Source organism: Callithrix jacchus, chromosome 5 (assembly GCF_049354715.1).
Source record: "Callithrix jacchus isolate 240 chromosome 5, calJac240_pri, whole genome shotgun sequence".
Lineage (NCBI taxonomy): Eukaryota > Metazoa > Chordata > Mammalia > Primates > Cebidae > Callithrix > Callithrix jacchus.
Genome location: NC_133506.1, coordinates 120,170,620 through 120,191,499, shown reverse-complemented (window position 1 = coordinate 120,191,499; position 20,880 = coordinate 120,170,620). Strand labels below are relative to the sequence as shown.

General features: G+C 51.9%; 1 protein-coding gene across 3 annotated transcripts in view; it reads right to left on the bottom strand.

The window, feature by feature from the left end:
• Positions 1 to 520: 520 nt before the first annotated feature.
• ERBB2 (erb-b2 receptor tyrosine kinase 2) overlaps positions 521 to 20,880 on the bottom strand; it is a 29,795-nt gene continuing 9,435 nt past the window's right edge. For 2 of the 3 annotated variants that reach the window (XM_078374336.1, XM_002806858.6), the window contains exons 5-27: positions 20,589 to 20,657; positions 20,269 to 20,384; positions 19,989 to 20,130; positions 17,356 to 17,475; positions 16,981 to 17,107; positions 14,061 to 14,134; positions 13,884 to 13,974; positions 13,496 to 13,695; positions 13,010 to 13,142; positions 12,837 to 12,927; positions 11,986 to 12,146; positions 8,283 to 8,330; positions 5,350 to 5,488; positions 5,147 to 5,269; positions 4,819 to 4,917; positions 4,208 to 4,393; positions 3,909 to 4,064; positions 3,722 to 3,797; positions 3,300 to 3,446; positions 2,429 to 2,526; positions 2,083 to 2,271; positions 1,545 to 1,797; positions 521 to 1,405 (exon numbers count right to left, since the gene is read on the bottom strand). In XM_078374336.1, the coding sequence (XP_078230462.1) occupies positions 1,050 to 1,405; positions 1,545 to 1,797; positions 2,083 to 2,271; positions 2,429 to 2,526; positions 3,300 to 3,446; positions 3,722 to 3,797; positions 3,909 to 4,064; positions 4,208 to 4,393; positions 4,819 to 4,917; positions 5,147 to 5,269; positions 5,350 to 5,488; positions 8,283 to 8,330; positions 11,986 to 12,146; positions 12,837 to 12,927; positions 13,010 to 13,142; positions 13,496 to 13,695; positions 13,884 to 13,974; positions 14,061 to 14,134; positions 16,981 to 17,107; positions 17,356 to 17,475; positions 19,989 to 20,130; positions 20,269 to 20,384; positions 20,589 to 20,657 (3,194 nt within the window). In that variant the 3' untranslated portion in view covers positions 521 to 1,049. The remainder of the gene's footprint in view (positions 1,406 to 1,544; positions 1,798 to 2,082; positions 2,272 to 2,428; positions 2,527 to 3,299; positions 3,447 to 3,721; positions 3,798 to 3,908; positions 4,065 to 4,207; positions 4,394 to 4,818; positions 4,918 to 5,146; positions 5,270 to 5,349; positions 5,489 to 8,282; positions 8,331 to 11,985; positions 12,147 to 12,836; positions 12,928 to 13,009; positions 13,143 to 13,495; positions 13,696 to 13,883; positions 13,975 to 14,060; positions 14,135 to 16,980; positions 17,108 to 17,355; positions 17,476 to 19,988; positions 20,131 to 20,268; positions 20,385 to 20,588; positions 20,658 to 20,880) is intronic. The other variant, XM_035301435.3, reaches the window with a different exon arrangement.

Here is a 20,880-nt window from a genome sequence, read left to right as displayed (position 1 = left end):
AAATCAGGCCAGCCCAGCCTTTGTGCCGCCAGGGTGGCTGTGCCGGCTGTGTGGACTTTCTGAACAGTTACTCCTTAGGTCAGTGAGCTCCTCTGGCATAGCCAAGGCAAGGAAAGTGAGTCCCACAAGAGATCCTGCCCCCACCCTACCCTCCTTTCCCACAAGGAGGAAATAACCCCATTCTGATCAGTGGCCTTAGGAATTAGTTTGTTCTAAGAATGATCTGGTCGTCAGAGCGCTCTCAGATCCGAATGCAGCTTCCCAATACCCCCCAACGCTGAAGCTGGGGAACTGGATATTAGGTGCCTCATCATCCAAGTTTTCTGAAGATTCCCAGCCACTCCCTCCAGGAAAAGAGGAGTTGAGTATAAGGTGAGCAGGAAGGGATGGTGCAGAGCCACCCAAGACATAGGCGAGTGCCTAGCAGTTTCCAAAATATATTTACAAATGGAGAAAGTGGGTGTGAAGGGCCATCCCTCCCCCAACCCCAGGGACCTTCCCACCCCCCATATAACACCCATTCTCCCCCTGGGTCTTTATTTCATCTTTAAAAAAAACAAAACAAAAAAAGTACAAACTAAACAGAAAAGCACTTTGTACAAGGGCCGGATGCTGACACCATTGCTGCTCCTTCCCCATGGGGGGCAGTACTAGGTCTCAGGGACAGTCTGAATGCATCACTCTTGTTCTTAGATACTCCCTTAGGGCTGCTTCCCCTCTCAAGCCAGATTCCCTAAGGCTTCCAGTATCCAGGATCTAGAAGGAAAGGGCCAGGCTGGGCCATGGCATCCACTGGGCTCTAGAGTCATTGGGCAGGGCTCCAGAATGCACCAAGACTCCCCAGTGCTGTTCCTCTTCCAACCAGGCTGGACCCCTTCCAGCCACCTGGGAACTCAGACAGAAGGAAGTTTCCTTAGGACAGGCTCCTGGTACAGCAGGCCCCCCTGGAAGTAGCCAGGGGGCCCTCCTGCCTCTTGATGCCAGCAGAAGTCAGGCCTTCCCCACTCCCTGAGGACACATCAGAGCCTCTGCGGACTTGGCCTTCTGGTTCACACTGGCACGTCAAGACCCAGGTACTCTGGGTTCTCTGCCGTAGGGGTCCCTTCGAAGGTGCTGGGTGGAGCCCCCCGCTCTGATGGGTCCTGGTCCCAGTAATAGAGGTTGTCAAAGGCTGGGCTGAAGGCAGGAGGAGGGTGGGGCTGAGGGGCAGCTCCTCCCCGGGGTGCCAAGTACTCGGGGTTCTCCATGGCACTCCCAAAGGCAAAAACATCTTTGACGACCCCATTCTTCCCTGGGGAGAGAGTCTTGGGCCTTTCCAGAGTGGCACCAGCAGGTCGGGCAGGAGGCAGAGGACCCTCTTGGGGCAAAGAGGGCTGTGGCCGAACATCTGGCTGGTTCACATATTCTAAAAGGGCAAGAGAAGAGGACCTGTTAGGGGAAGGAATCCCAGTGTCCCTGCTACTCCTGCCCCCACAGTAGACCCTGGACTGAGGGTCCCCACCTCCCCCGCCCATAAGTCTCTCAGCTGAGGCTGGACTCCATACCAGGCTGGGGGCTGCAGGTCGGGGGGGCAACGTAGCCATCAGTCTCAGAGGGCAGGGGTACTGTGGGGTCCTCACTGTACCGCTGGAGAGGACTGGGGTCATGTGGGGGGAGGCTTTGCAGCCCCTTGGCTGCTCCCATTCCCAGGTCACCATCAAATACATCGGAGCCAGCCCCTTCGGAGGGTGCCAGTGGAGACCTGGGGGCCTCCTCTTCAGAGGGCTCCAGCCCTAGCATCAGGTCCCCACTGCCACTCTGGGGACAAGAAAAAATGTCATAATGGGGATCACTCATGAATCTGGGATGGGGACTCCATGGGAGATGACAAGGTCATAGAAGAAAAACAGAGGTCACTTTTGGGACATGACACAGTCACCATGAAGAGAATGGGGTCACAGGTTGGAAGGTGGTAAGTATTTTTTGTAGGGATAATGGGGTCTCTATGAGAGGTGACAATTGAGGGAACATCAGAGAAAGGGACCCTAGTCCACTGGGGTTGGGGGAGAAAAACAGCCACACAGTGTGACCGATGGCACTAACCCTAGTGGATGAGCTGCGGTGCCTGTGGTGGGCCATGCCCCCAGCACCTGGGGCAGGGTCTGGGCAGAAGAAGCCCTGCTGGGGCACCAGATACTCCTCGGCATCCACCAGGTCCTCCATGTCATCGTCCTCCAGCAGTGAGCGGTAGAAGGTGCTATCCAAGGGACTGGCTGGGCCCAAGTCCTCATTCTGCAGAGGAAGGAGAGAGGCGGGATGGCGGCCCCTCCCCAGCCCAGCATGTAGCCTTCCGTGAGGGGCCTGGCACGCTGGGGTCATCTCCCCTTCCCACCCTCTGCAGGAGGATGCTCTTAGCCATAGGCAGGGAGCAGACACAGACACCCAGTACCTGGATGACCACAAAGCGCTGGGGGTCCCTGGCCATTCGGGAGAATTCAGACACCAACTCCCGGAATCTTGGCCGACATTCAGAGTCAATCATCCAACCTGAGGCAGGAAGGAGGTCAGCTTGCTGTTCCCGGCCCCTGTGTGCTTGCTGCCTCTCCCCTCCCGCTCCCCCTCCAGTCTGGTCTAGACAGTCCCAAGGGGACAGCCCCGGGTGGTAGAGAAGCAGTACTAGACTCTGGGGTCTTCAGCCAGAACTTTGGGCACCTCTACTAATTTCCCTTTTAATTTTTTTTTTTTCTCTGTTGCCCAGGCTGGATTTCAGTGGCACAGTCATAGCTCACTGCAACCTTAAACTGGGCTCAAGTGATCCTCCTGCCTCAGCCTCCTGAGTAGCTTGGACTACAGGCACACAAAACACCCAGCAAATTTTTAGTTTTTGTAGAGACAGGGTCTCACTATGTTGGCTAGGCTGGTCTTGAACTCCTGGCTTCAAGAGATCCTCCCACCTCAGCCTCCCAAAGTGCTGGGATTACAGGCACTTTGGGAGGCTGAGGTGTTGAGTGTAGGGTGAACAGAAAGGGATGGTGCAGAGCCAGCCCCAGACATAGGCGGGTGCCCAGCAGTTTCCAAAATATATTTACAAATGGAGAAAGTGTGCCCAGCTTAATTTTGTACAGAAGGTTCTCTGGGTGTTCCTCTAGAGTGGCTCTAGACTTTGACTGTAAAAGGGATACGAGGTTTTGAGGCTCCTTTTAAAATACCAGAGCTCCTGGGTCGACATACATCCTGGTTCCCTCCCATGCCCCTTGTGGGTTCCTCCACCCAGGACCTCCAACCCTCCTCCAAGTAGCCAGCAGAGCTCAGCCACGCACATTTGACCATGATCATGTAGACATCAATGGTGCAGATGGGGGGCTGGGGCAGCCGCTCCCCCTTCTCCAGCAGGTCAGGGATCTCCCGGGCTGGGATCCCATCATAAGGTTTGGCCCCAAAAGTCATCAGCTCCCACACAGTCACACCTAAGGCAGAGACAGAGTCAGGGGTGGGAGGGCCAGCGGGAGCTTTAGTGTCTTGAGCCAGAGGTTCTGCCCAGGATCGTAGCACGGCAACAGGGGAAGATGTGAAGTCAGGAGACAGAGCCTCCCGGTCTTTCTCTAATTCTGGTTAGTGCATAGACCCTGCAAGGTGGGGCACAGGCAGCTGCTTCTCTCCCTCCACATGCTGACGTGGCCCCATCCCAGTTCTCATCCTCCCTCCAGGCAGGGCTCCTCACCCACCCCTCCCCACCACACACCGTAACTCCACACATCACTCTGGTGGGTGAACCGCCGGCGGAGAATGGACTCCAACGCCATCCACTTGATGGGCACCTGGGGCAGAAGAGGAAGTCCTCCAACTGGGTGTGGTGGGGAGGCGGCCACTCAGAGTCCTCCCAGGGGCCAGACCCACTCCACCCTGCCTCCCCTGCTCCCTCATCTAACCTTGCCCCCATCTGCATGGTATTCTGTCTCATCAATGTCCAGCAGCCGAGCTAGCCCGAAGTCTGTAATCTTGACGTGATTGGGACTCTTGACCAGCACGTTCCGGGCAGCCAAGTCCCTGTGTACGAGCCGCACATCTTCCAGGTAGCTCATCCCCTGGAATGGGAAGCACCTGTGTAGATCTGGGAGGGCCTGGCCCTGGCCACATGCCCAGCAAGCATCCCCCTCCTAGCCCCATGTGGATACAGGAGCTTGCTCCAAAGTGACCTGCACAGAGCCCAGGTGCCCTAAGTGCATACCTTGGCAATCTGCACACACCAGTTCAGCAGGTCCTGGGAGCCCAGACGTCCTCGGTGTTCCCGGACATGGTCTAAGAGGCAGCCATAGGGCATGAGCTGTGTCACCAGTTGCACTGTGGATGTCAGGCAGATGCCCAGGAGGCGGGAGACATATGGGGAGCCCACACCAGCCATCACATACGCTTCCTGGGGACAAGGATGCACTGAGAGGGTACAGGGACCACACACCCCCACCCACCACACAGCCTCCCAACCGTCACAAGCCACAGCCACGGCCCACAGCCTATGAAGGCTCCAAGTATCAGCCCGGACAACATGGTGAAACCCCATCTCTACTAAAAATACAAAAATTAGCCAGGTGCTTATAATCCCAGCGACTCAAGACGATGAAGCATGAAAATTGCTTGAACCCCAGAGGCAGAGATTGCAGTGAGCCAAGATTGGGCCACGGCACTCCAGCCTGGGTGACAGAGCAAGACTCTGTCTCCAAAAAAAGTCTAGGTTTGAGGGAGTCATATCTGCTCAAACCCCAGTGAAGAGAGACCAGAGCCCAGACCTGCAGCCCTGGGGTCCTCCCTGTCCTCCCAGCAGGAGAGGTTGGAGGGGCTTACGTCTAAGATTTCTTTGTTGGCTTTAGGGGATGTGTTTTCTCTCAACACTTTGATGGCCACTGGAATTTTCACGTTCTCCCCATCAGGGATCCAGATTCCCTGGGCAGAAAGAGGAGGATATGAGTGAGAAGAACGTGGGCGGATCCTGCCTACCTTCCAGGAGATCATTACTTGTGTTCCAAACCTCCTTCTCCACCCTGGGGGTTGGCCCCCTGCTGCCTTCTATAACAGCCCTCCCCCAAACACTGCCTCCAGATCTTGACACCCCTCCAGGCACTGGCCCCATCCTCTGGGACCGCCCACCCCAGGACCTGGCCCAGGCCCTGACCTTATAGACTGTGCCAAAAGCTCCAGATCCAAGCACCTTCACCTTCCTCAGCTCGGTCTCTTTCAGGATCCGCATCTGTGCCTGGTTGGGCATGGCTCCGCTCGGTGTCAGCGGCTCCACCAGCTGGGATGAGGGGGTGGTGGGTCAGTGCCAAGAGCCAGTGCAGACCCCATGAGGGCTGGGAGGCCTTCAGGCTGCCTCACCTCCGTTTCCTGCAGCAGCCTCCGCATCGTGTACTTCCGGATCTTCTGCTGCCGTCGCTTCATGAGGATCCCAAGGAGCAGCCCCAAGACCATGAACAGCAGAATGCCCACCACCGCAGAGATGATGGACGTCAGAGGGCTGGGGACAGGAGCCAGAGTCAGAGATTGCAAGCCAGTTTGGGGTGGGAGGGACGAAGGGGCCCACGGGGGACATGAAGGTATTGGGCATTTAGAAAGGGAAGTCAGAAGGGTGACCCACAGACTTGGACCCTCTCCTACTCTAAAACCTGCCCTGGCTCCCCACTGCCTCCACAATAAAGTTCAAACTCCTTGCAGGCAATCAGAGCCCTCTCCACATCTCCACATTCTCTATGCTCTTGCCCTTGGCTCTGGCTTAGGGCTCCACACTTCACAGTGTAAAAATCACTAAAGAGACTGTTAATACACATGCTCCTCAACTTACCATGGGACTGCATCCTGATAAACCAATTGTAAGTTGAAACTGAAAATGCATTCAAGACTCAGCCTGACTTACACATGCTCAGAACAGTTACACCGCCAGCAGCTGACAGTTGGGCAGGACCATCTAACACAAAGCCTATTTTATAATAAAGTGTTAAATAGCTCATGTTATTTATTTATTTATTTGTTTGTTTGTTTGTTTTTGAGGCAGGGCCTTGCTGTGTTGCCCAGGCTGAGTGCAATAGCGAGATCATGGCTCACTGCAGCCTTGACCTCCAGGCTCAAGCAATCCTCCCACCTCAGCTGCCCAAGTAGCTGGGACTACAGACAGGTGCCATGACACTTGGCTAATTTTTTCACTTTTTGTAGAAGTGGGGTCTCACTGTGTTGCCCAGGCTGGTCTTGAGCTCCTGGCCTCAAGGGATCCTCCCACTTTGGCCTCCCAAAGTGCTGGGATTACAGGTGTGAGCCACCATGCCTGGCTATGTAATTTATTGAATTCTGAAAAGTGAAAAACAGAATGGCTGTATGGTACTCAAGGTACGGTTTCTACTGACTGTATATTATTGCTTTCCCGCCAATGTAAAGTCAAAAAATCCTAAGTAATATAACCATAAATAGGGGACCATCTGTATGCATATAATTTGGGGGCCCCACCCCCAGAGATTCCGACTGCTACATGGGTACAGGAATCACCCGATGATTTTGATGTTCTAGCCAAAATTTCCACCAGCAGGTCACGATTTTTCACACCTCCCAGTGTTTGCATAGGCTGTTGCTTCAGCCTGGACCACCATTTCTCCACAGGGTCATCTTTTAAGACTCAGCTCACCGCCAGGAGTGGTGGCTCACACCTGTAATCCCAATACTTTGGGAGGCCAAAGCAGGAGGATCACTTGAGCCCAGCCAGAGCAACATAGCAAGACGCTGGCTACACATACACAAAAATTTAATTAGCCAGGTGTGGCGGCATGCTTCCATAGTCCCTGCTACTACAGAAGGGCCGCTTGAGCCCAGGAGGTCAAGGCTTCACTTAGCCTGTGATTGCACCACCACATTCAAGAATGGACAACAGGCCAGGCACAGTGGCTCATGCCTGTAATCCCAGCACCTTGGGAGGCTGAGGTGGGTGGATCATGAGGTCAGGAGTTCGAGAGCCTGACCAACATGGTGAAACCCCATCTCTACTACAAATACAAAAATTAGCTGGGCGCGGTGGTGCGCACCTGTAATCCCAGCTACTCAGGAGGCTGAGGCAGGAGAATCACTTGGACGCGGGAGGCGGAGGTTACTGGGAGCCGAGATTGTGCCACAGTACTCCAGCCTGCAGAGCAAGAACCTATCTCAATCAATCAGGAAAAAGATAGTGCATCCAGCTGGGCATGGTGGCTTGTGCCTATAATCCTGCCACTTTGGGAGGCTGAGGCGGGCAGATCACAAGGTCAGGAGATTGAAACCATCCTGGCCAACACAGTGAAACCATGAAACCCTGTCCCTACTAAAGATACAAAAATTAGCTGAGTGTGATGGCACATGCCTGTAACCCCAGCTATTCAGGAGGGTGAGGCATGAAAATTGCTTGAACCAGGAGGTGGAAGTTGCAGCGAACCAAGATCTCGCAACCGCTCTCCAGCCTGGTAACAGAGTGAGTCTCCGTCTTATAAAAAAAAAAAAAAAAAAAAAAAAAGATAGCTCATCCTTGGCTAGATGGAGCTCCTGGGTGTTGACCCAATGTTCTTGATTTCCTGTCCCCTCCACACTTCCTTGCTTAGCACATACCAAACCTGTAGCGCATGCTCATTTCATGGACAGATGATTGCCTAGGACAGACTCTAGTCTGTTTTTCTCCCTAAAGTCCTTCCCAAAGCTCCCCAGCTTGCCAGATAGTCAAGTCCAACCCTATGGCTTGGGTATCAGGCCCTATGCCCTCCAGGTTGGGCCCTACTCTGACTCTAACTTGACCCCCTTACTCCTGTGCTTACTAAACAGCCCTCCACACCAGAACCTTTGAACACATTCTGGACTTCCTGATGCCTTCCACTCCAGTGTCACCTTGCCCCCAGTGCTTTCCACCTAAATGCAAGAACAATACCTGCTCCTCTCTCAAAAGCCACCTCCTCTGTGAAGCCTCCCGCCGTCCCCAGTTACCATCGCTCCCTCAGCACGGCAGCTTCACTCTTCTCAGTCTACCTAACTTTACCTGTGTCCCTCACAAGGTATCAAGTTACTCCAGGGTAGGGAGGGACTGGGTTTCCTAGCCATCTTTCCCTGCCATCCCCTCCCCCCAGCACCTGAGCTGGTCTTCTGTCACTTGTTGAAGTGGAAAATGACAGGAGGGTCCACGGTGGAAGAGTGGATGGGAAGGGACATATGTCAGGGGGTCCCCTCCCTACAGCAGTGATCACTCAGCATCCAGTGGGGAAGTGAAGGGCAACGGGGTGGGGGGGGTCCATCCTGGGGTCCAGGCCAACCTGGCTCTCTGCTCAGCGGGGCAGCCCTTGTCATCCAGGTCCACACAGCTGCAGGAAAAAGAGTCTCATCAACAATTCTGGGAGCCACCCTCTTGGGTGGTTCCAGCCTTACAACAACCCTGGGAGGGGTGTGGCTGGGTCATTATCCCCATTTGACAAAGGCAGAAACTGGGCTCAAGGCCATCAGTGCTCCTTCTACCACCCCACAAAGAGACTCCTTCCCCAGCCAAGGAACCAGCATGCCCTGTAATCCCTGGGAGGCTGAGACACAAGAATTGCTTGAACCTGGGCAGCGGAGGTTGCAGTGAGCCAAGATTGCACCAGTGCACTCCAGCCTGGGCAACAGAGGGAAATTTCGTCTCAAAGAAAGAAAAAAAAAGAAGATGGGTCCAGATCCCTATGGCCTGTGGTGGGTAGGAAGTGGGGAGGGGCACCCAGAAGTGCATCAAGTCTGAAAGATCAACTATAACCTCCATAGAAGAATCCCAGGGTAAACTGAGGCGACTTCTTGGAGAACGGTTTGGTAACAACTATTAGTGTCTATGACTCAGCAGTTCCACCTGTACATATTGTTTGCAAATGCTTTTTTCACTTTACAGAATCTTGCAGTGTTTTTCCATGTTCTAACACTGTGTTCTGGATCTAGGATCCATATGGATCTGGACTTTTCTTCTTCTTTTTTTTTTTTTTTTTTTTTGAGACAGAGTTTCCCTCTGTTCCCCAGGCTGGAGTGCACTGGTGCAATCTCGGCTCACTGCAACCTCCACCACCCAGGTTCAAGCGATTCTATGTTTCAGCCTCCCGAGTAGTGGGGATTATAGGTGCCCACCACCACACCCAGCTAATTTTTGTATTTTTAGTAGAGATGGGGTTTTGCATGTTGGCCAGGCTGGTCTTGAACGCCTGACCTCAGGTGATCTGCCAGCTTCGGCCTCCCAAAGTGCTGGGATTACAATCGAGAACCACCGTGCCTGGCCCAGACCCATATTCTTCATATTCTTTTAATTTTTCTCATTTAGTTGTTGTTTTTTTTTAGGCTGTTGTTACCCAGATTGGAGTACAATGGCACGATCTTGGCTCACCGTAACCTCCGCCTCTTGGGTTCAAGCAATTCTCCTGCCTCAGCTTCCCGAGTAGCTGGGATTACAGGCATGCACCACCATGACCAGCTAATTTTTGTATTTTTAGTAGAGACAGGGTTTCACCTTGTTGACCAGGATGGTCTCGATCTCTTGACCTCATGATCCACCTGCCTCGGCCTCCCGAAGTGCTGGGATTATAGGCGTGAGCCACCTTGCCCGGCCCATTTAGTTGTCTTTAAATTGAAACGCATGAATATATTCTCGTGATAAACAATGCCAGCACTATATACCGTAAAAATGCCAACATGTGGACACTAGGGGGCATACTCAAGAGTGTCATTTGTATATGGAGCTCAATTGTAATAAACTGTGAAAACAGGGAAACAAGCTCAATATCTCTCAAAAAAAGACAAAGTTAAATTACATCCATGTTACAGGTTGAGTAATTAAAAAAAAATAAAGCTGGTAGATCTGTCTGTACTCACAAGAAAGGATACCACAAGTGGTGGGGAAAGCAAAGTGCAGAAGAGTATGCAAAGAATGTTCCCACGTACATTGCAAAATGAACATGCACACAAATCTGATGATAAGTGGAACTATATAAAATTGCTGTTTCCTGACTTTTTTTTTTTTTTTTGAGACAGAGTCTTGTTCTGTCGCCTAGGCTGGAGTGCAACATGATCTCGGCTCACTGTAACCTTCATCTCCCGGGTTTTTTCCTGCCTCAGACTCCCGAGTAGCTGGCTAATTTTTGTATTTTTAGTAGAGATGGGGTCTCGCCATGTTGACCAGGCTGGTCTCGACCCCCTGATCTCAAGTGATCCACCTGCCTCAGCCTCCCAAAGTGCTGGGATTACAGGTGCAAGTCACCATGTTCAGCCTCTTGACCATTTTTGGTTCAAACAAACAGCAATCTTATTTGACTCGATCTAATGTAAATGTAATATGTCTAAGAAGGCATGTAGAGAAGACCCGGGAAGGCTGAACACAAGTCAATAGGATGGTTCTCCCCCAGGGGATGGGAGAGGCTGGGTGTGCAGGGAGTTGAGTGAAAGGGCCTATTAGCTTTGTAACATTTATACTTTTATGTTACTGAAAATGTTTATCACAAGGATGTCTTCATGTGTTTCATGTGTAAAGACACCTACATAAGAAAAATTAAAGGAATAAGGTAGATCAACATGTTTGAACATGGAAAAACACTGCAAGGTTCTGGAAAATGAGAAAAAGAAAGTACTTTGCAAACAATAGTTACAGTCTATGATTCTATTTGGTAAAAATAAATATGTGACTGGGCATGGTGGCTGACCCCTGTAATCCCAACACTTTGGGAGGCTGAGGCTGGCAGATCACCTGAGGCCAGGGGTTCAAGACCAGCCTAGCTAACATGGTGAAACCCCATCTACTAAAAATACAAAAATTAGGCAAGTGAGGTGGCATGTGCCTGTAATCCCAGCACTTTGGGAGGCCGAGGCGGGCGAATCACGAGGTCAGGAGTTAGAGGCCAGCCAGGCCAATATGGTGAAACCCCGTCTCTACTAAAAATACAAAAATTAGCCGGCCATGGTAGCACTCAAGATCTCAAGATCACGCCACTGCACTCCAGCTTGGGTGACAGAGTAAGATTTCATCTCAAAAAAAAAAAAGTAACAACAGCCAGGCACAGTGGCTCACACCTGTAATCCCAGCACTTTGTGAGGCCAAGGTGGGTGGATCACAAGGTCAGGAGATCAAGACCATCCTGGTCAACATGGTGAAACCCCGTCTCTACTAAATATACAAAAAAAAATTAGCTGGGCATGGTGGCGCGTGCCTGTAATCCCAGCTACTCAGGAGGCTGAGGCAGGAGAATTGCCTGAACCCAGGAGGCGGAGGTTGCGGTGAGCCGAGATCGCGCCATTGCACTCCAGCCTGGGTAACAAGAGCGAAACTCCGTCTCAAAAACAACAACAACAACAAAAAAAAAACCACATACATATATATATGTTAGAATGTACACAGAGAAAAATAGCTGGAGAATACTAATACATGCTAACATATATACTATATATATACATATTAGAATATGCACAGACAAAAATAACTAGAGAGAAAATAATTCAAATTATTAACAGTGAGGATAGAACTGCTAGGACATTAATTTTTTTTTTTTTTTTTTTTTTTTTTTTTTAGTCTGAGTTTTTCTCTTGTTACCCAGGCTGGAGTGCAGTGGCACGATCTCGGCTCACTGCAACCTCCGCCTCCTGGGTTCAAGCAATTCTCCTGCCTCAGCCTCCTGAGTAGCTGGGACTACAGGCGCGCGCCACCATGCCCAGCTAATTTTTGTATTCTTAGTAGAGACGTGGTTTCACCATGTTGACCAGGATGGTCTCAATCTCTTGACCTTGTGATCCACCCACCTCAGCCTCCCAAAATGCTGGGATTATAGGCGTAAGCCACCACACCCGGCTGACATTAATCTATATTTCATGTTTTAATTTTACAATTTTCACAATGTGTTGCTTTTGTCATCAGAAACAAGATGTGACAAGGGGAGAGTTGGCCCCCTTTTATAATAAGAGCCCCAGAGAGGCCCCTGAAAGTAAAGTCCTTCTTTCTGCAGAAAGGATCCTCAGACTCACGAGTGGGTGCAGTTGATGGGGCAAGGCTGGCATGTGCCCTCCTCATCTGGAAACTTCCAGATGGGCATGTAGGAGAGGTCAGGTTTCACACCGCTGGGGCAGCGGGCCACGCAGAAAGGAGAGTCCTTGTAGTGGGCACAGGCCACACACTGGTCAGCCTCCTGGTGGGGTTAGAAAAGGTTTGTGGGGGGCTGACACTGACACCCCCAGAGCAGCAGGGTCAGGTCCCTGGTTGGGTTCACTTCCTGCTTCCCACAGCCACACAGCAGCAATTTTCACTGTGCACCTGGGACAAACACTCCTGCTCTTCACCCAGTCTCTGTGGCCCCTCCCTCAAGGCCCTCCTCCAAGCTGGATCCTGGGCGGGGACTCAGCCAGAGAATGGGAGGCACCCAGAGAGGAAAATGCATTACCTAAGGTGTAACATCGAGTAACCACAGTCACTGCTGTGTAGAACTAGCCTTTCCCGTGCTTTGCTGTGCTAAGCCCTGTTTAATTTCATTCTCGCCACACCCCAGCAAGGCAGGTACTATTACAATACCCATTTTCAGAATGAAAAAAACAAGGTTGGAAGCAGGACCTGGATCTGAATCCAGGTAGTCTGACACCTGAGCCCACAGGGCTAACCACCCTAGCACAGCCACGGCCACGAACAGAGCTCTGGAATTTTTCATCGTCTGAAGGGCCCCTCTCCTGCCACCCTGCTGCTTGTTCAGGTCTGAGCGCTGAGCCCTCTCCAGGGATATTTTACCAGACAGAACACCCTGCCACGTCTTGCCAGCCTGCCAAGTCCCTGGCAATGCCCCCTCGCTGCCTCCCTCCACCCAGCTCTGAGCCTGCCAGCAGCTCACCGGTCCAGAACAGGTCACTGAGCCATTCTGGGGCTGACACTCAGGGTGGCACGGCAAACAGTGTCTGGCATTCACATACTCCCTGGGGAGACTGAGAGAAGAAACAGTGGTGAGGGGGTCTGAGAGGAGCCGCCTGCACCCCTCCAGCCGCCCCTCTCCTCTGCCCTGCATACCCCTGCAGTACTCGGCATTCCTCCACGCATTCCTGGCCCCTAAGGAACTGACTGCAGTTGACACACTGGGTGGGCCCCGGACCCCAGCAGTGCCCTCGGGCGCACAGCGGGTGGCAGGCCAGATCCTTGCCCACTGCAGTGAGGAAGAAGGGATGACGGGGGATTTTTAGGGGAGGCCCTAGGTCCAAGTGAATCAGGGAACTGGCTGTGGGCATGGCTCTTGGCAGCAGGGGTGGGGACAGGTGGGGCAGATGTAGGAAGAGGAAGAGTTCTGAGATTTCAGAAACAGAGGGGGAGGGAAGGAGGCCAAGGCAGGTAGGACCCAGCTAGAGAAGCCATGCCAAGAGGCCAAGCCAGCCAGAGCTGAGTCAAGAGGGTGCACAGGGACAGGCAGCCTGAACAAGTCCAAGAACGCTGCTGCCAGAACCCTGTGGGCACTCCTATGTGCTGGCAGATGGGGAGTACACACTGGGCTCCCTGTCTTACCACACTCATGCTCTGGCCGGTTGGCAGTGTGGAGCAGGGCTTGGTGCGGGTTCCGGAAGAGATTGTCCCAGGGCACCGTGTGCACGAAGCAGAGGCGTGCATTGTGGTGGATGAGGGCCAGTCCACTGCCCAGTTCCCGCAGTGAGCGCAGCCCCAGCCAGCTGATGCCCAGGCCTTGCAGGGTCAGCAAGTAGGCGCCACTATGGGAGAACGCACGCCCTTCACAGTCAGCAAAGGCTACCTTCATCTTCCTCTGTCCCCAGCACACTCTACAAACTCTCACGGAAAGGTTACTGCTGTGTCCCGGGGGAAAAGGAGTACTCCCCCAGGCCAAAAGCTTCCCACAGGGACTCCTCCCCTATCAGGCCCCCTCTTTCCCAGTGCTCACTTGTGCAGAATTCGTCCTCGGATTACTTGCAGGTTCTGGAAGACGCTGAGGTCGGGCAGGCTGTCTGGCCATGCTGAGATGTACAGGTAACCTGCAGGTAGAGGGTGAGATGAGGGGGTTGGAGACACGACAAGGACTCCCAGCCCCTGCAGAGCATGATACAAAGACAGGGCCCACCTGTGATCTCTTCCAGAGTCTCAAACACTTGGAGCTGCTCTGGCTGTAGGGGGACGGTGTTGGAGGCTGGGTCCCTGGAGGAATCAGGAGAGGAGTCAGCAGGGCCAAGAACAGGCTGGACATCACTCCCAGCGCTGGGTGTGCCAGCCCACTCCCCGCCGTGAATGCCTTCCCTCAAACCCTTTGCCCATCCAGGACTTCAAAGCCCAGGCCTTAGTTTGGCAGCATCTATGAAAACAGTATTTATCCTTTGATCTAGAAATCTTGTTTCTAGGAATGTGACCTAGGGAGACACTGGCCTGTGTTCCCAGAGCCACATACGAGGTGGAACTGTTTGTAAGAGTGAAAATGGAACATGATCCCAATGTCTATTAGTAAATAGGGGAGCTGTTAAATAAAACCCTGAGCCACCAGACCACATAATAAAAACCAGCATTTAGGAGCACTTAGTATCTGCCAGGCACTGTTCCAAGAGCTTTACAAATATTAACTCAGAGGCCGGGTGCAGTGGCTCACTCCTGTAATCCCAGCACTTTGGGAGGCCAAGGCGGGTAGATCACGAGGTCAAGAGATCGAGACCATCCTGGTCAACAAGGTGAAACCCTGTCTCTACTAAAAATACAAAAATTAGCTGGGCATGGTGGTGCGTGCCTGTAGTCCCAGCTACTCGGGAGGCTGAGGCAGGAGAATTGCTTGAACCCAGGAGGCGGAGGTTATGGTGAGCCGAGATCATGCCATTGCACTCCAGCCTGGGTAACAACAGCGAAACTCTGTCTCAAAACAAAAAACAAAACAAAACAAAAAAAACACAAATATTAACTCATTCAAATTTTATAATCATCTGGCCAGGCACAGTGATACAATCATCTTATGAGGCTGGGACTATTCTTGGTCCCATTTTACAGATGAGGAAACTGAAGCACAGCATGAGGGTCACATGCCTAGTAAGTAGTACAGCCAAGTAGTCTGGCTCCAGGTTTCAAACCTAGGTAGTCTGGCTCCCAAGTCTGGGCTCTTAGCTGCCTCTCCTTGCTGCCATCTTCTCAGCAGCTATTGAGAGAACAAGGCAGTTCGACTCCCAAAGCAAGGTGCAGACAGTGCTCCCCATATGCTCCCGTTTACAGAAACCAACCTCCCCACCAAAACAGTGAAAACCACACTTCACTGTGTGTCTACAGATGCATAAATGGTCTAGATAAACAGACACACTGTTAACCCTGATCCCCTCTGGACTGGAGAGTGGAGGTAAAGGAAACATGAAAGAGAATTTTCTTTTCTTTCTTTTTCTTGAGACAGGGTCTCACTCTTTCAGCAGTGCAGTGGCATGATGTCAACTCACTGCAACCTCCACCTCCCAGGCTCAGGTGATTCTCCCACCTCAGTCTCCCTAGTAGCTGAGACTACAGGTGAACACCACCATGCCTGGCTAATTTTTTCTGTTCTTTGTAAGGATGGGATTTCACTATGTTTCCTTGAACTCCTGGGCTAATCAATCCTCCTGCCTCAGCCTCCCAAAGTGCTGGGATTACAGGTGTGAGCCAATGCCTGTAATGTGCACCACCGAGCCTGGTGCTTTTTTTTTTTTTTTTTTTTTGCAACAGGGTCTCATTCTGTTGCCCAGGCTGGAGTGCAGTGGCAAAATAGCTCACTGCAACCTTCACCTCCCAGGTTCAAGCGATTCTCCTGGCTCAGCCTCCCAACTAGCTGGGACTACATGCGCACACCACCAAGCCTGGCTAATTTTTTTATTGTAGAGACAGGGTTTCACCACATTGGCCAGGCTAGTCTTGAACTCCTGACCTCAAGTGATCTGCCTGCCTGAACCTCCCAAAGTGCTGGAATTACAGGTGTGAGCCACTGTGCCTGGCCCCAATTCATTTTTTATTGAAGTATAACTTATATACAATAAAATACACAGACTCTGAGCATACAGTTTGATGTTTTGACAAAAGCACTCACTCATGTATCCACTACCCCAATCAATATACAGAACATTTTTCTTTCTCTTTTTTTTTTTTTTTTTTTTTTTTTGAGACAGAGTCTTCCTTTGTTGCCCAGGCTGGAGTGCAGAGCCACGATCTTGGCTCACTGCAACCTCTGCCTCCCAGGTTCAAGCGATTCTCCTGCCTTAGCCCCCTGAGTAGCTGGGATTACAGGCACGCACCACCACGCCTGGATAATTTTTGTATGTTTAGCTGAGACAGGGTTTCACCATGTTGGTCAGGCTGGTCTCGAACTCCTGACCTCATGAGCCACTCTCCTCAGCCTCCCAAAGTGGTGGAATTACAGGCATGAGCCACCATGCCTGACCCAGAACATTTTTCTGTTACCCCAGAAATGTCCCTTGTGTCCCTCCCTTTTGAGGCCCCACACACACTAGCGCAGCCACCGTCCTGATCTCTCCAGCCACAGAGTGGTTTTGTGTGTTCACAGCCTCACATAAAGGGGATCAGACAGGATGGAATCTTGGCTTCTTTTGCTCAGTGCAATGTGCCTGAGATTCATTCATGTTGTATTGGTAGCTCATCTCCTTCTGTTGCTAAGTAGAATTTCACCAAATGGATATACTGCCGCTTGTTTAACCTTTCATCTAGTTATGCACATTTGAGTTTTTTATAATTTGGGGATATTTTAAATCAAGCTGCTATGAACTCAAAGGGAATTTTGCTTTATCTAGATGGTCTGACCTCCTTACAAGTCCTTGTTCACAGATCGCATGTCCTTTACAAAAATAACCACCCCCACCCCAAAGGCCCTGCTCCTTCTGGTCTCCCATCTGCTTCCTGTACATTCTTGCCCCACCCACCCCCCACCCCGCCGACTTCTGTCTCCTGCCACCCCCCAGAGATGCTGCCACATCGGGGTCCTCAGGACTCTGTCTGCCCTGACACAGTCTCAGGGCCATCATGCCCACTCTTACCCATCAAAGCTCTCCGGCAGAAATGCCAGGCTCCCAAAGATCTTCTTGCAGCCAGCAAACTCCTGGATATTGGCACTGGTGACCGCCCTTACCTCTCGCAAGTGCTCCATGCCCAGACCATAGCACACTGAGGGGTGGAAGTGGGTGGTGAAGGGGCCGTCTCAGTCTTCACACCAAGACGGGTCAACAGCCACATGGGCATTAGGGTCCAGGCCCCTCCCCATGCTGACAAAGGATATAGGGACACTTGTAGGGCTGAGGGGGGCCAAGGGTAGAGAGAGTAGAAGGAAACCACTGGGTTCCAGGAGGGTCTGAGGAAAGACGGGAAAACGTGGGCTGGGCCAGGCTGCAGGCGCAGAGGGACAGAGTGGGTACCTCGGGCACAGGGCTTGCTGCACTTCTCACACCGCTGTGTTCCGTCCTCCGCTGTCACCTCTTGGTTGTGCAGGGGGCAGACAAGTGTGCAGGATCCCACGTCCGTTGATAGGTAGTTGTCTAAGGAGAGCGGGAACATGTATCCACGTACCTGGCCCTTCGTGCACCACCATGAGCAGTGTCACCATGCCCAGGTACAAGAAGAATAATATCAACCAATACTTAAATGCCCTACCATACACCAGCACCTGACACCCATTTACTCCTCATAACAACCGCATGGGATCAGCACTGTGAGATTCCCATTTTGCAAAAAGGGAGACCAAAGCGGAGCATTCTGTAAATTATCCAAGGTCATCATGCTAGTGAGTGGAGGAACAAGGATTTGAACCCAAATGGTCTGGCTTTACATTTTTTTTTTTTTTTTTTGAGACAAAGTTTTGCTCTGTCACCCAGGCTGGAGTGCAATGGCGTAGTCTCAACTCACTGCAACCTCTGCCTCCCCGGTTCAAGCAATTCTCCTGCCTCAGCCTCCCAAGTAGTTGGGACTATAGGTGCATGCCACCACACCTGGCTAATTTTTGTATTTTTAATAGAGACAGGGTTTCGCCATGTTGGCCAGGCTGGTCTCGAACTCCTCACTTCGTGATCCACCCACCTCAGCTTCCCAAAGTGCTGGGATTACAGGCATGAGCTACTGCACCTGGCCTGGCTCTACATTTTGTTCTCTCTCCAACACAGTCAGCCAGGACCTGAAGGCCCATCCTGTTCCTGTGAGAGGAGGAAAGAGGTTCCCCAGGTCTGAGCCCAGTCCATAAATGCTCATTAGAAAACAGGTGAGCTGTTAAATAAAATTGATCTAGGCTGGACACGATAGCTCACACTTGTCATCCCAGCACTTTGTAATCCCTGATCACTTGAGGTCAGGAGTTTGAGACCAGCTTGGCCAACATGGTGAAACTCCATCTCTACTAAAAATACAAAAATTAGCCAGGTGTTGGGGGCATGCCTGTAGTCCCAGCTACTAGAGACTGAGGCATAAGAATAGCTTGAATGCAGAGGGCAAAGGTTGCAGTGAGCGGAGATTGCACCACTGCACTCCAGCCTGGGCAACAGAACTAGACTCTGTCTTTAAAAAAAGAAAAATCCAGGTGCGGTGGCTCACGCCTGTAATCCCAGCACTTTGGGTGGCCAAGGCAAGTGGATTGCCTGAGGTCAGGAGTTCAAGACAAGCCTGGGCAACATGGTGAAACCCCATCTCTACTAAAAATACAAAAATTGACCAGGCATGGTAGCTCACACCTGTAATCCCAGTACTTTGGGAGGCCAAGGTGAGTGGCTCACCTGAGGTCAGGAGTTCGAGACCACCTGGCCAACATGGTGAAACCCCATCTCCACTAAAAAAAAAAAAAAATTAGCAAGGCATGGTGGCAGGCACCTGTAATCCAAGCTCCTCGGGAGGCTTAGGCAGAGAATTGCTTGAACCCAGGAGGTGGAGTTTGCAGTAAGCCAAGATTACGCCACTGCACTCCAGCCTAGGCAACAAAGTGAAACTCCATCTCAAAAAAAAAAATTAGCCAGGCATGGTGGTGACTGCCTGTAATCCCAGCTACTCAGGAGACTGATACGAGAATAGCATGAACCCAGGAGGCGGAGGTTGCAGTGAGCTGAGATCGTACCACTGCAATAAAGCTAAACTCAGTCTCAAAAAAAATAAAATAAAATAAAAGGTAAGCCGGGCACAGTGGCTCACGTCTATAATCCCAGCACTTTGGGAGGCCGAGGCAGGTGGATCACGAGGTCAAGAGATCGAGACCATCCTGGTCAACATGGTGAAACCCCGTCTCTACTAAAAATACAAAAAATTAGCTGGGCATGGTGGCGCACGCCTGTAATCACAGCTACTCAGGAGGCTGAGGCAGGAGAATTGCCTGAACCCAGGAGGCAGAGGTTGCAGTGAGCGGAGATCGCGCCATTGCACTCCAGCCTGGGTAACAAGAGCGAAACTCCGTTTCAAAAAAAATATTAGCTGGGCATAGTGGTGCATGCCTGTAATCACAGCTACTCAGGAGGCTGAGGCAGGAGAATTGCCTGAACCCAGGAGGCTGAAGTTGCAGTGAGCCGAGATCACGCCGTTGGACTCCAGCCTGGGTAACAAGAGTGAAACTCCGTCTCAAAAATAAAAAAATTAAAAAAATAAAAAGTAAAACTGATGTAGCCAGACTACAGAATAAAAGGTAACATTTAGGAGCACTTAGTACATAGCAGACACTGTTCTAAGAGCTTTACAAATATTAACTCAGTCAATTTTGTAACCACCTTATAAGGCTGGGACTATTCTTGCCCCCATTTTACAGATGAGGAAACTGAGGCAGAGCACAAGGGTCAAGTGCCTAATAAGTGACAGAGCCGGGTTTTAAACCCAGGCAGTCTGGCTCCCAAGTCTGGGCTCTTAGCTGCCTCTCCTAACTGTCACCTGCTCCACAACTGTTGAAAGAACAAGGCAGTTCGACAGGAACTGTCATGACCGACTCCCAAAGCAAGGTGCAGACAGTGCTCCCCATATGCTCCCATTTACAGAAACCAACCTCCCCACCAAAACGATGAAAGCCGTGTTTCTCCCTGGCACTCACAGGGACAGGCAGTCACACAGCTGGCGCCAAATGTATACCGGCCCTCAGGGTTGGGCATGGACTCAAAGGTGTCTGTGTTGTAGGTGACCAGGGCTGGGCAGTGCAGCTCACAGATGCCACTGTGGTTGAAGTGGAGGCAGGCCTGGGGGGACAGGTGGCTGGTTGTCACTGCGCTGTTTTTCCCTCGTGTACCAGGGGCAATAGGGCAGTACCAGGCAGGGTGCCCATCCCTTGCATCCTGGGGAGTAGGGCACAGTAGGCACAAGGCAGAGGCACATACCAGGCAGTCAGAGTGCTTGGGGCCCGTGCAGCCGGCAGCACACTGCTCATGGCAGCAGTCAGTGGGCAGCGGGCCCTTGCAGCGGGCACAGCCACCGGCACAGACAGTGCGTGTCACTGTTGGGTAAAGGGAAGGATGAGGGCTGAATAGCACCCTGGACACTAGACCCTCATCAGCATCACCTTCTAGGGATACTACCTACCCCAGGGAAGACATCCCAAACCTGTTATCCCACCCCTCCCTTGTCACCTGTATGACACCTGTATTTCACCCTGCCCTGGCCCTCCCCTCCCTTGACTCCAGGCCTCCCTGAGACTCACGGCTCTGACAGTCCTCAGAACTCTCTCCCCAGCAGCGGGAGCCCTTACACGCCGGAGAGCAGGGGTGGCCTGAGGACAGAACCAGAGAGAGGCAGTGAGAGAGATGTCTAACAGCAAGAGGACAGGTTAATAACGGAGAGACACACAAACAGCAGCAGAGGCCACAAGGCCAACTGCACAGCAAGGGAGGGACCCCAACAGACAGAGAGGCCCCCAAACCAGAGGCACCACCTAGAGGCAGAGGGAGACAGGACAGGGAACCCCAGAGCCAGAGATGAAGAGGCACAGAGAG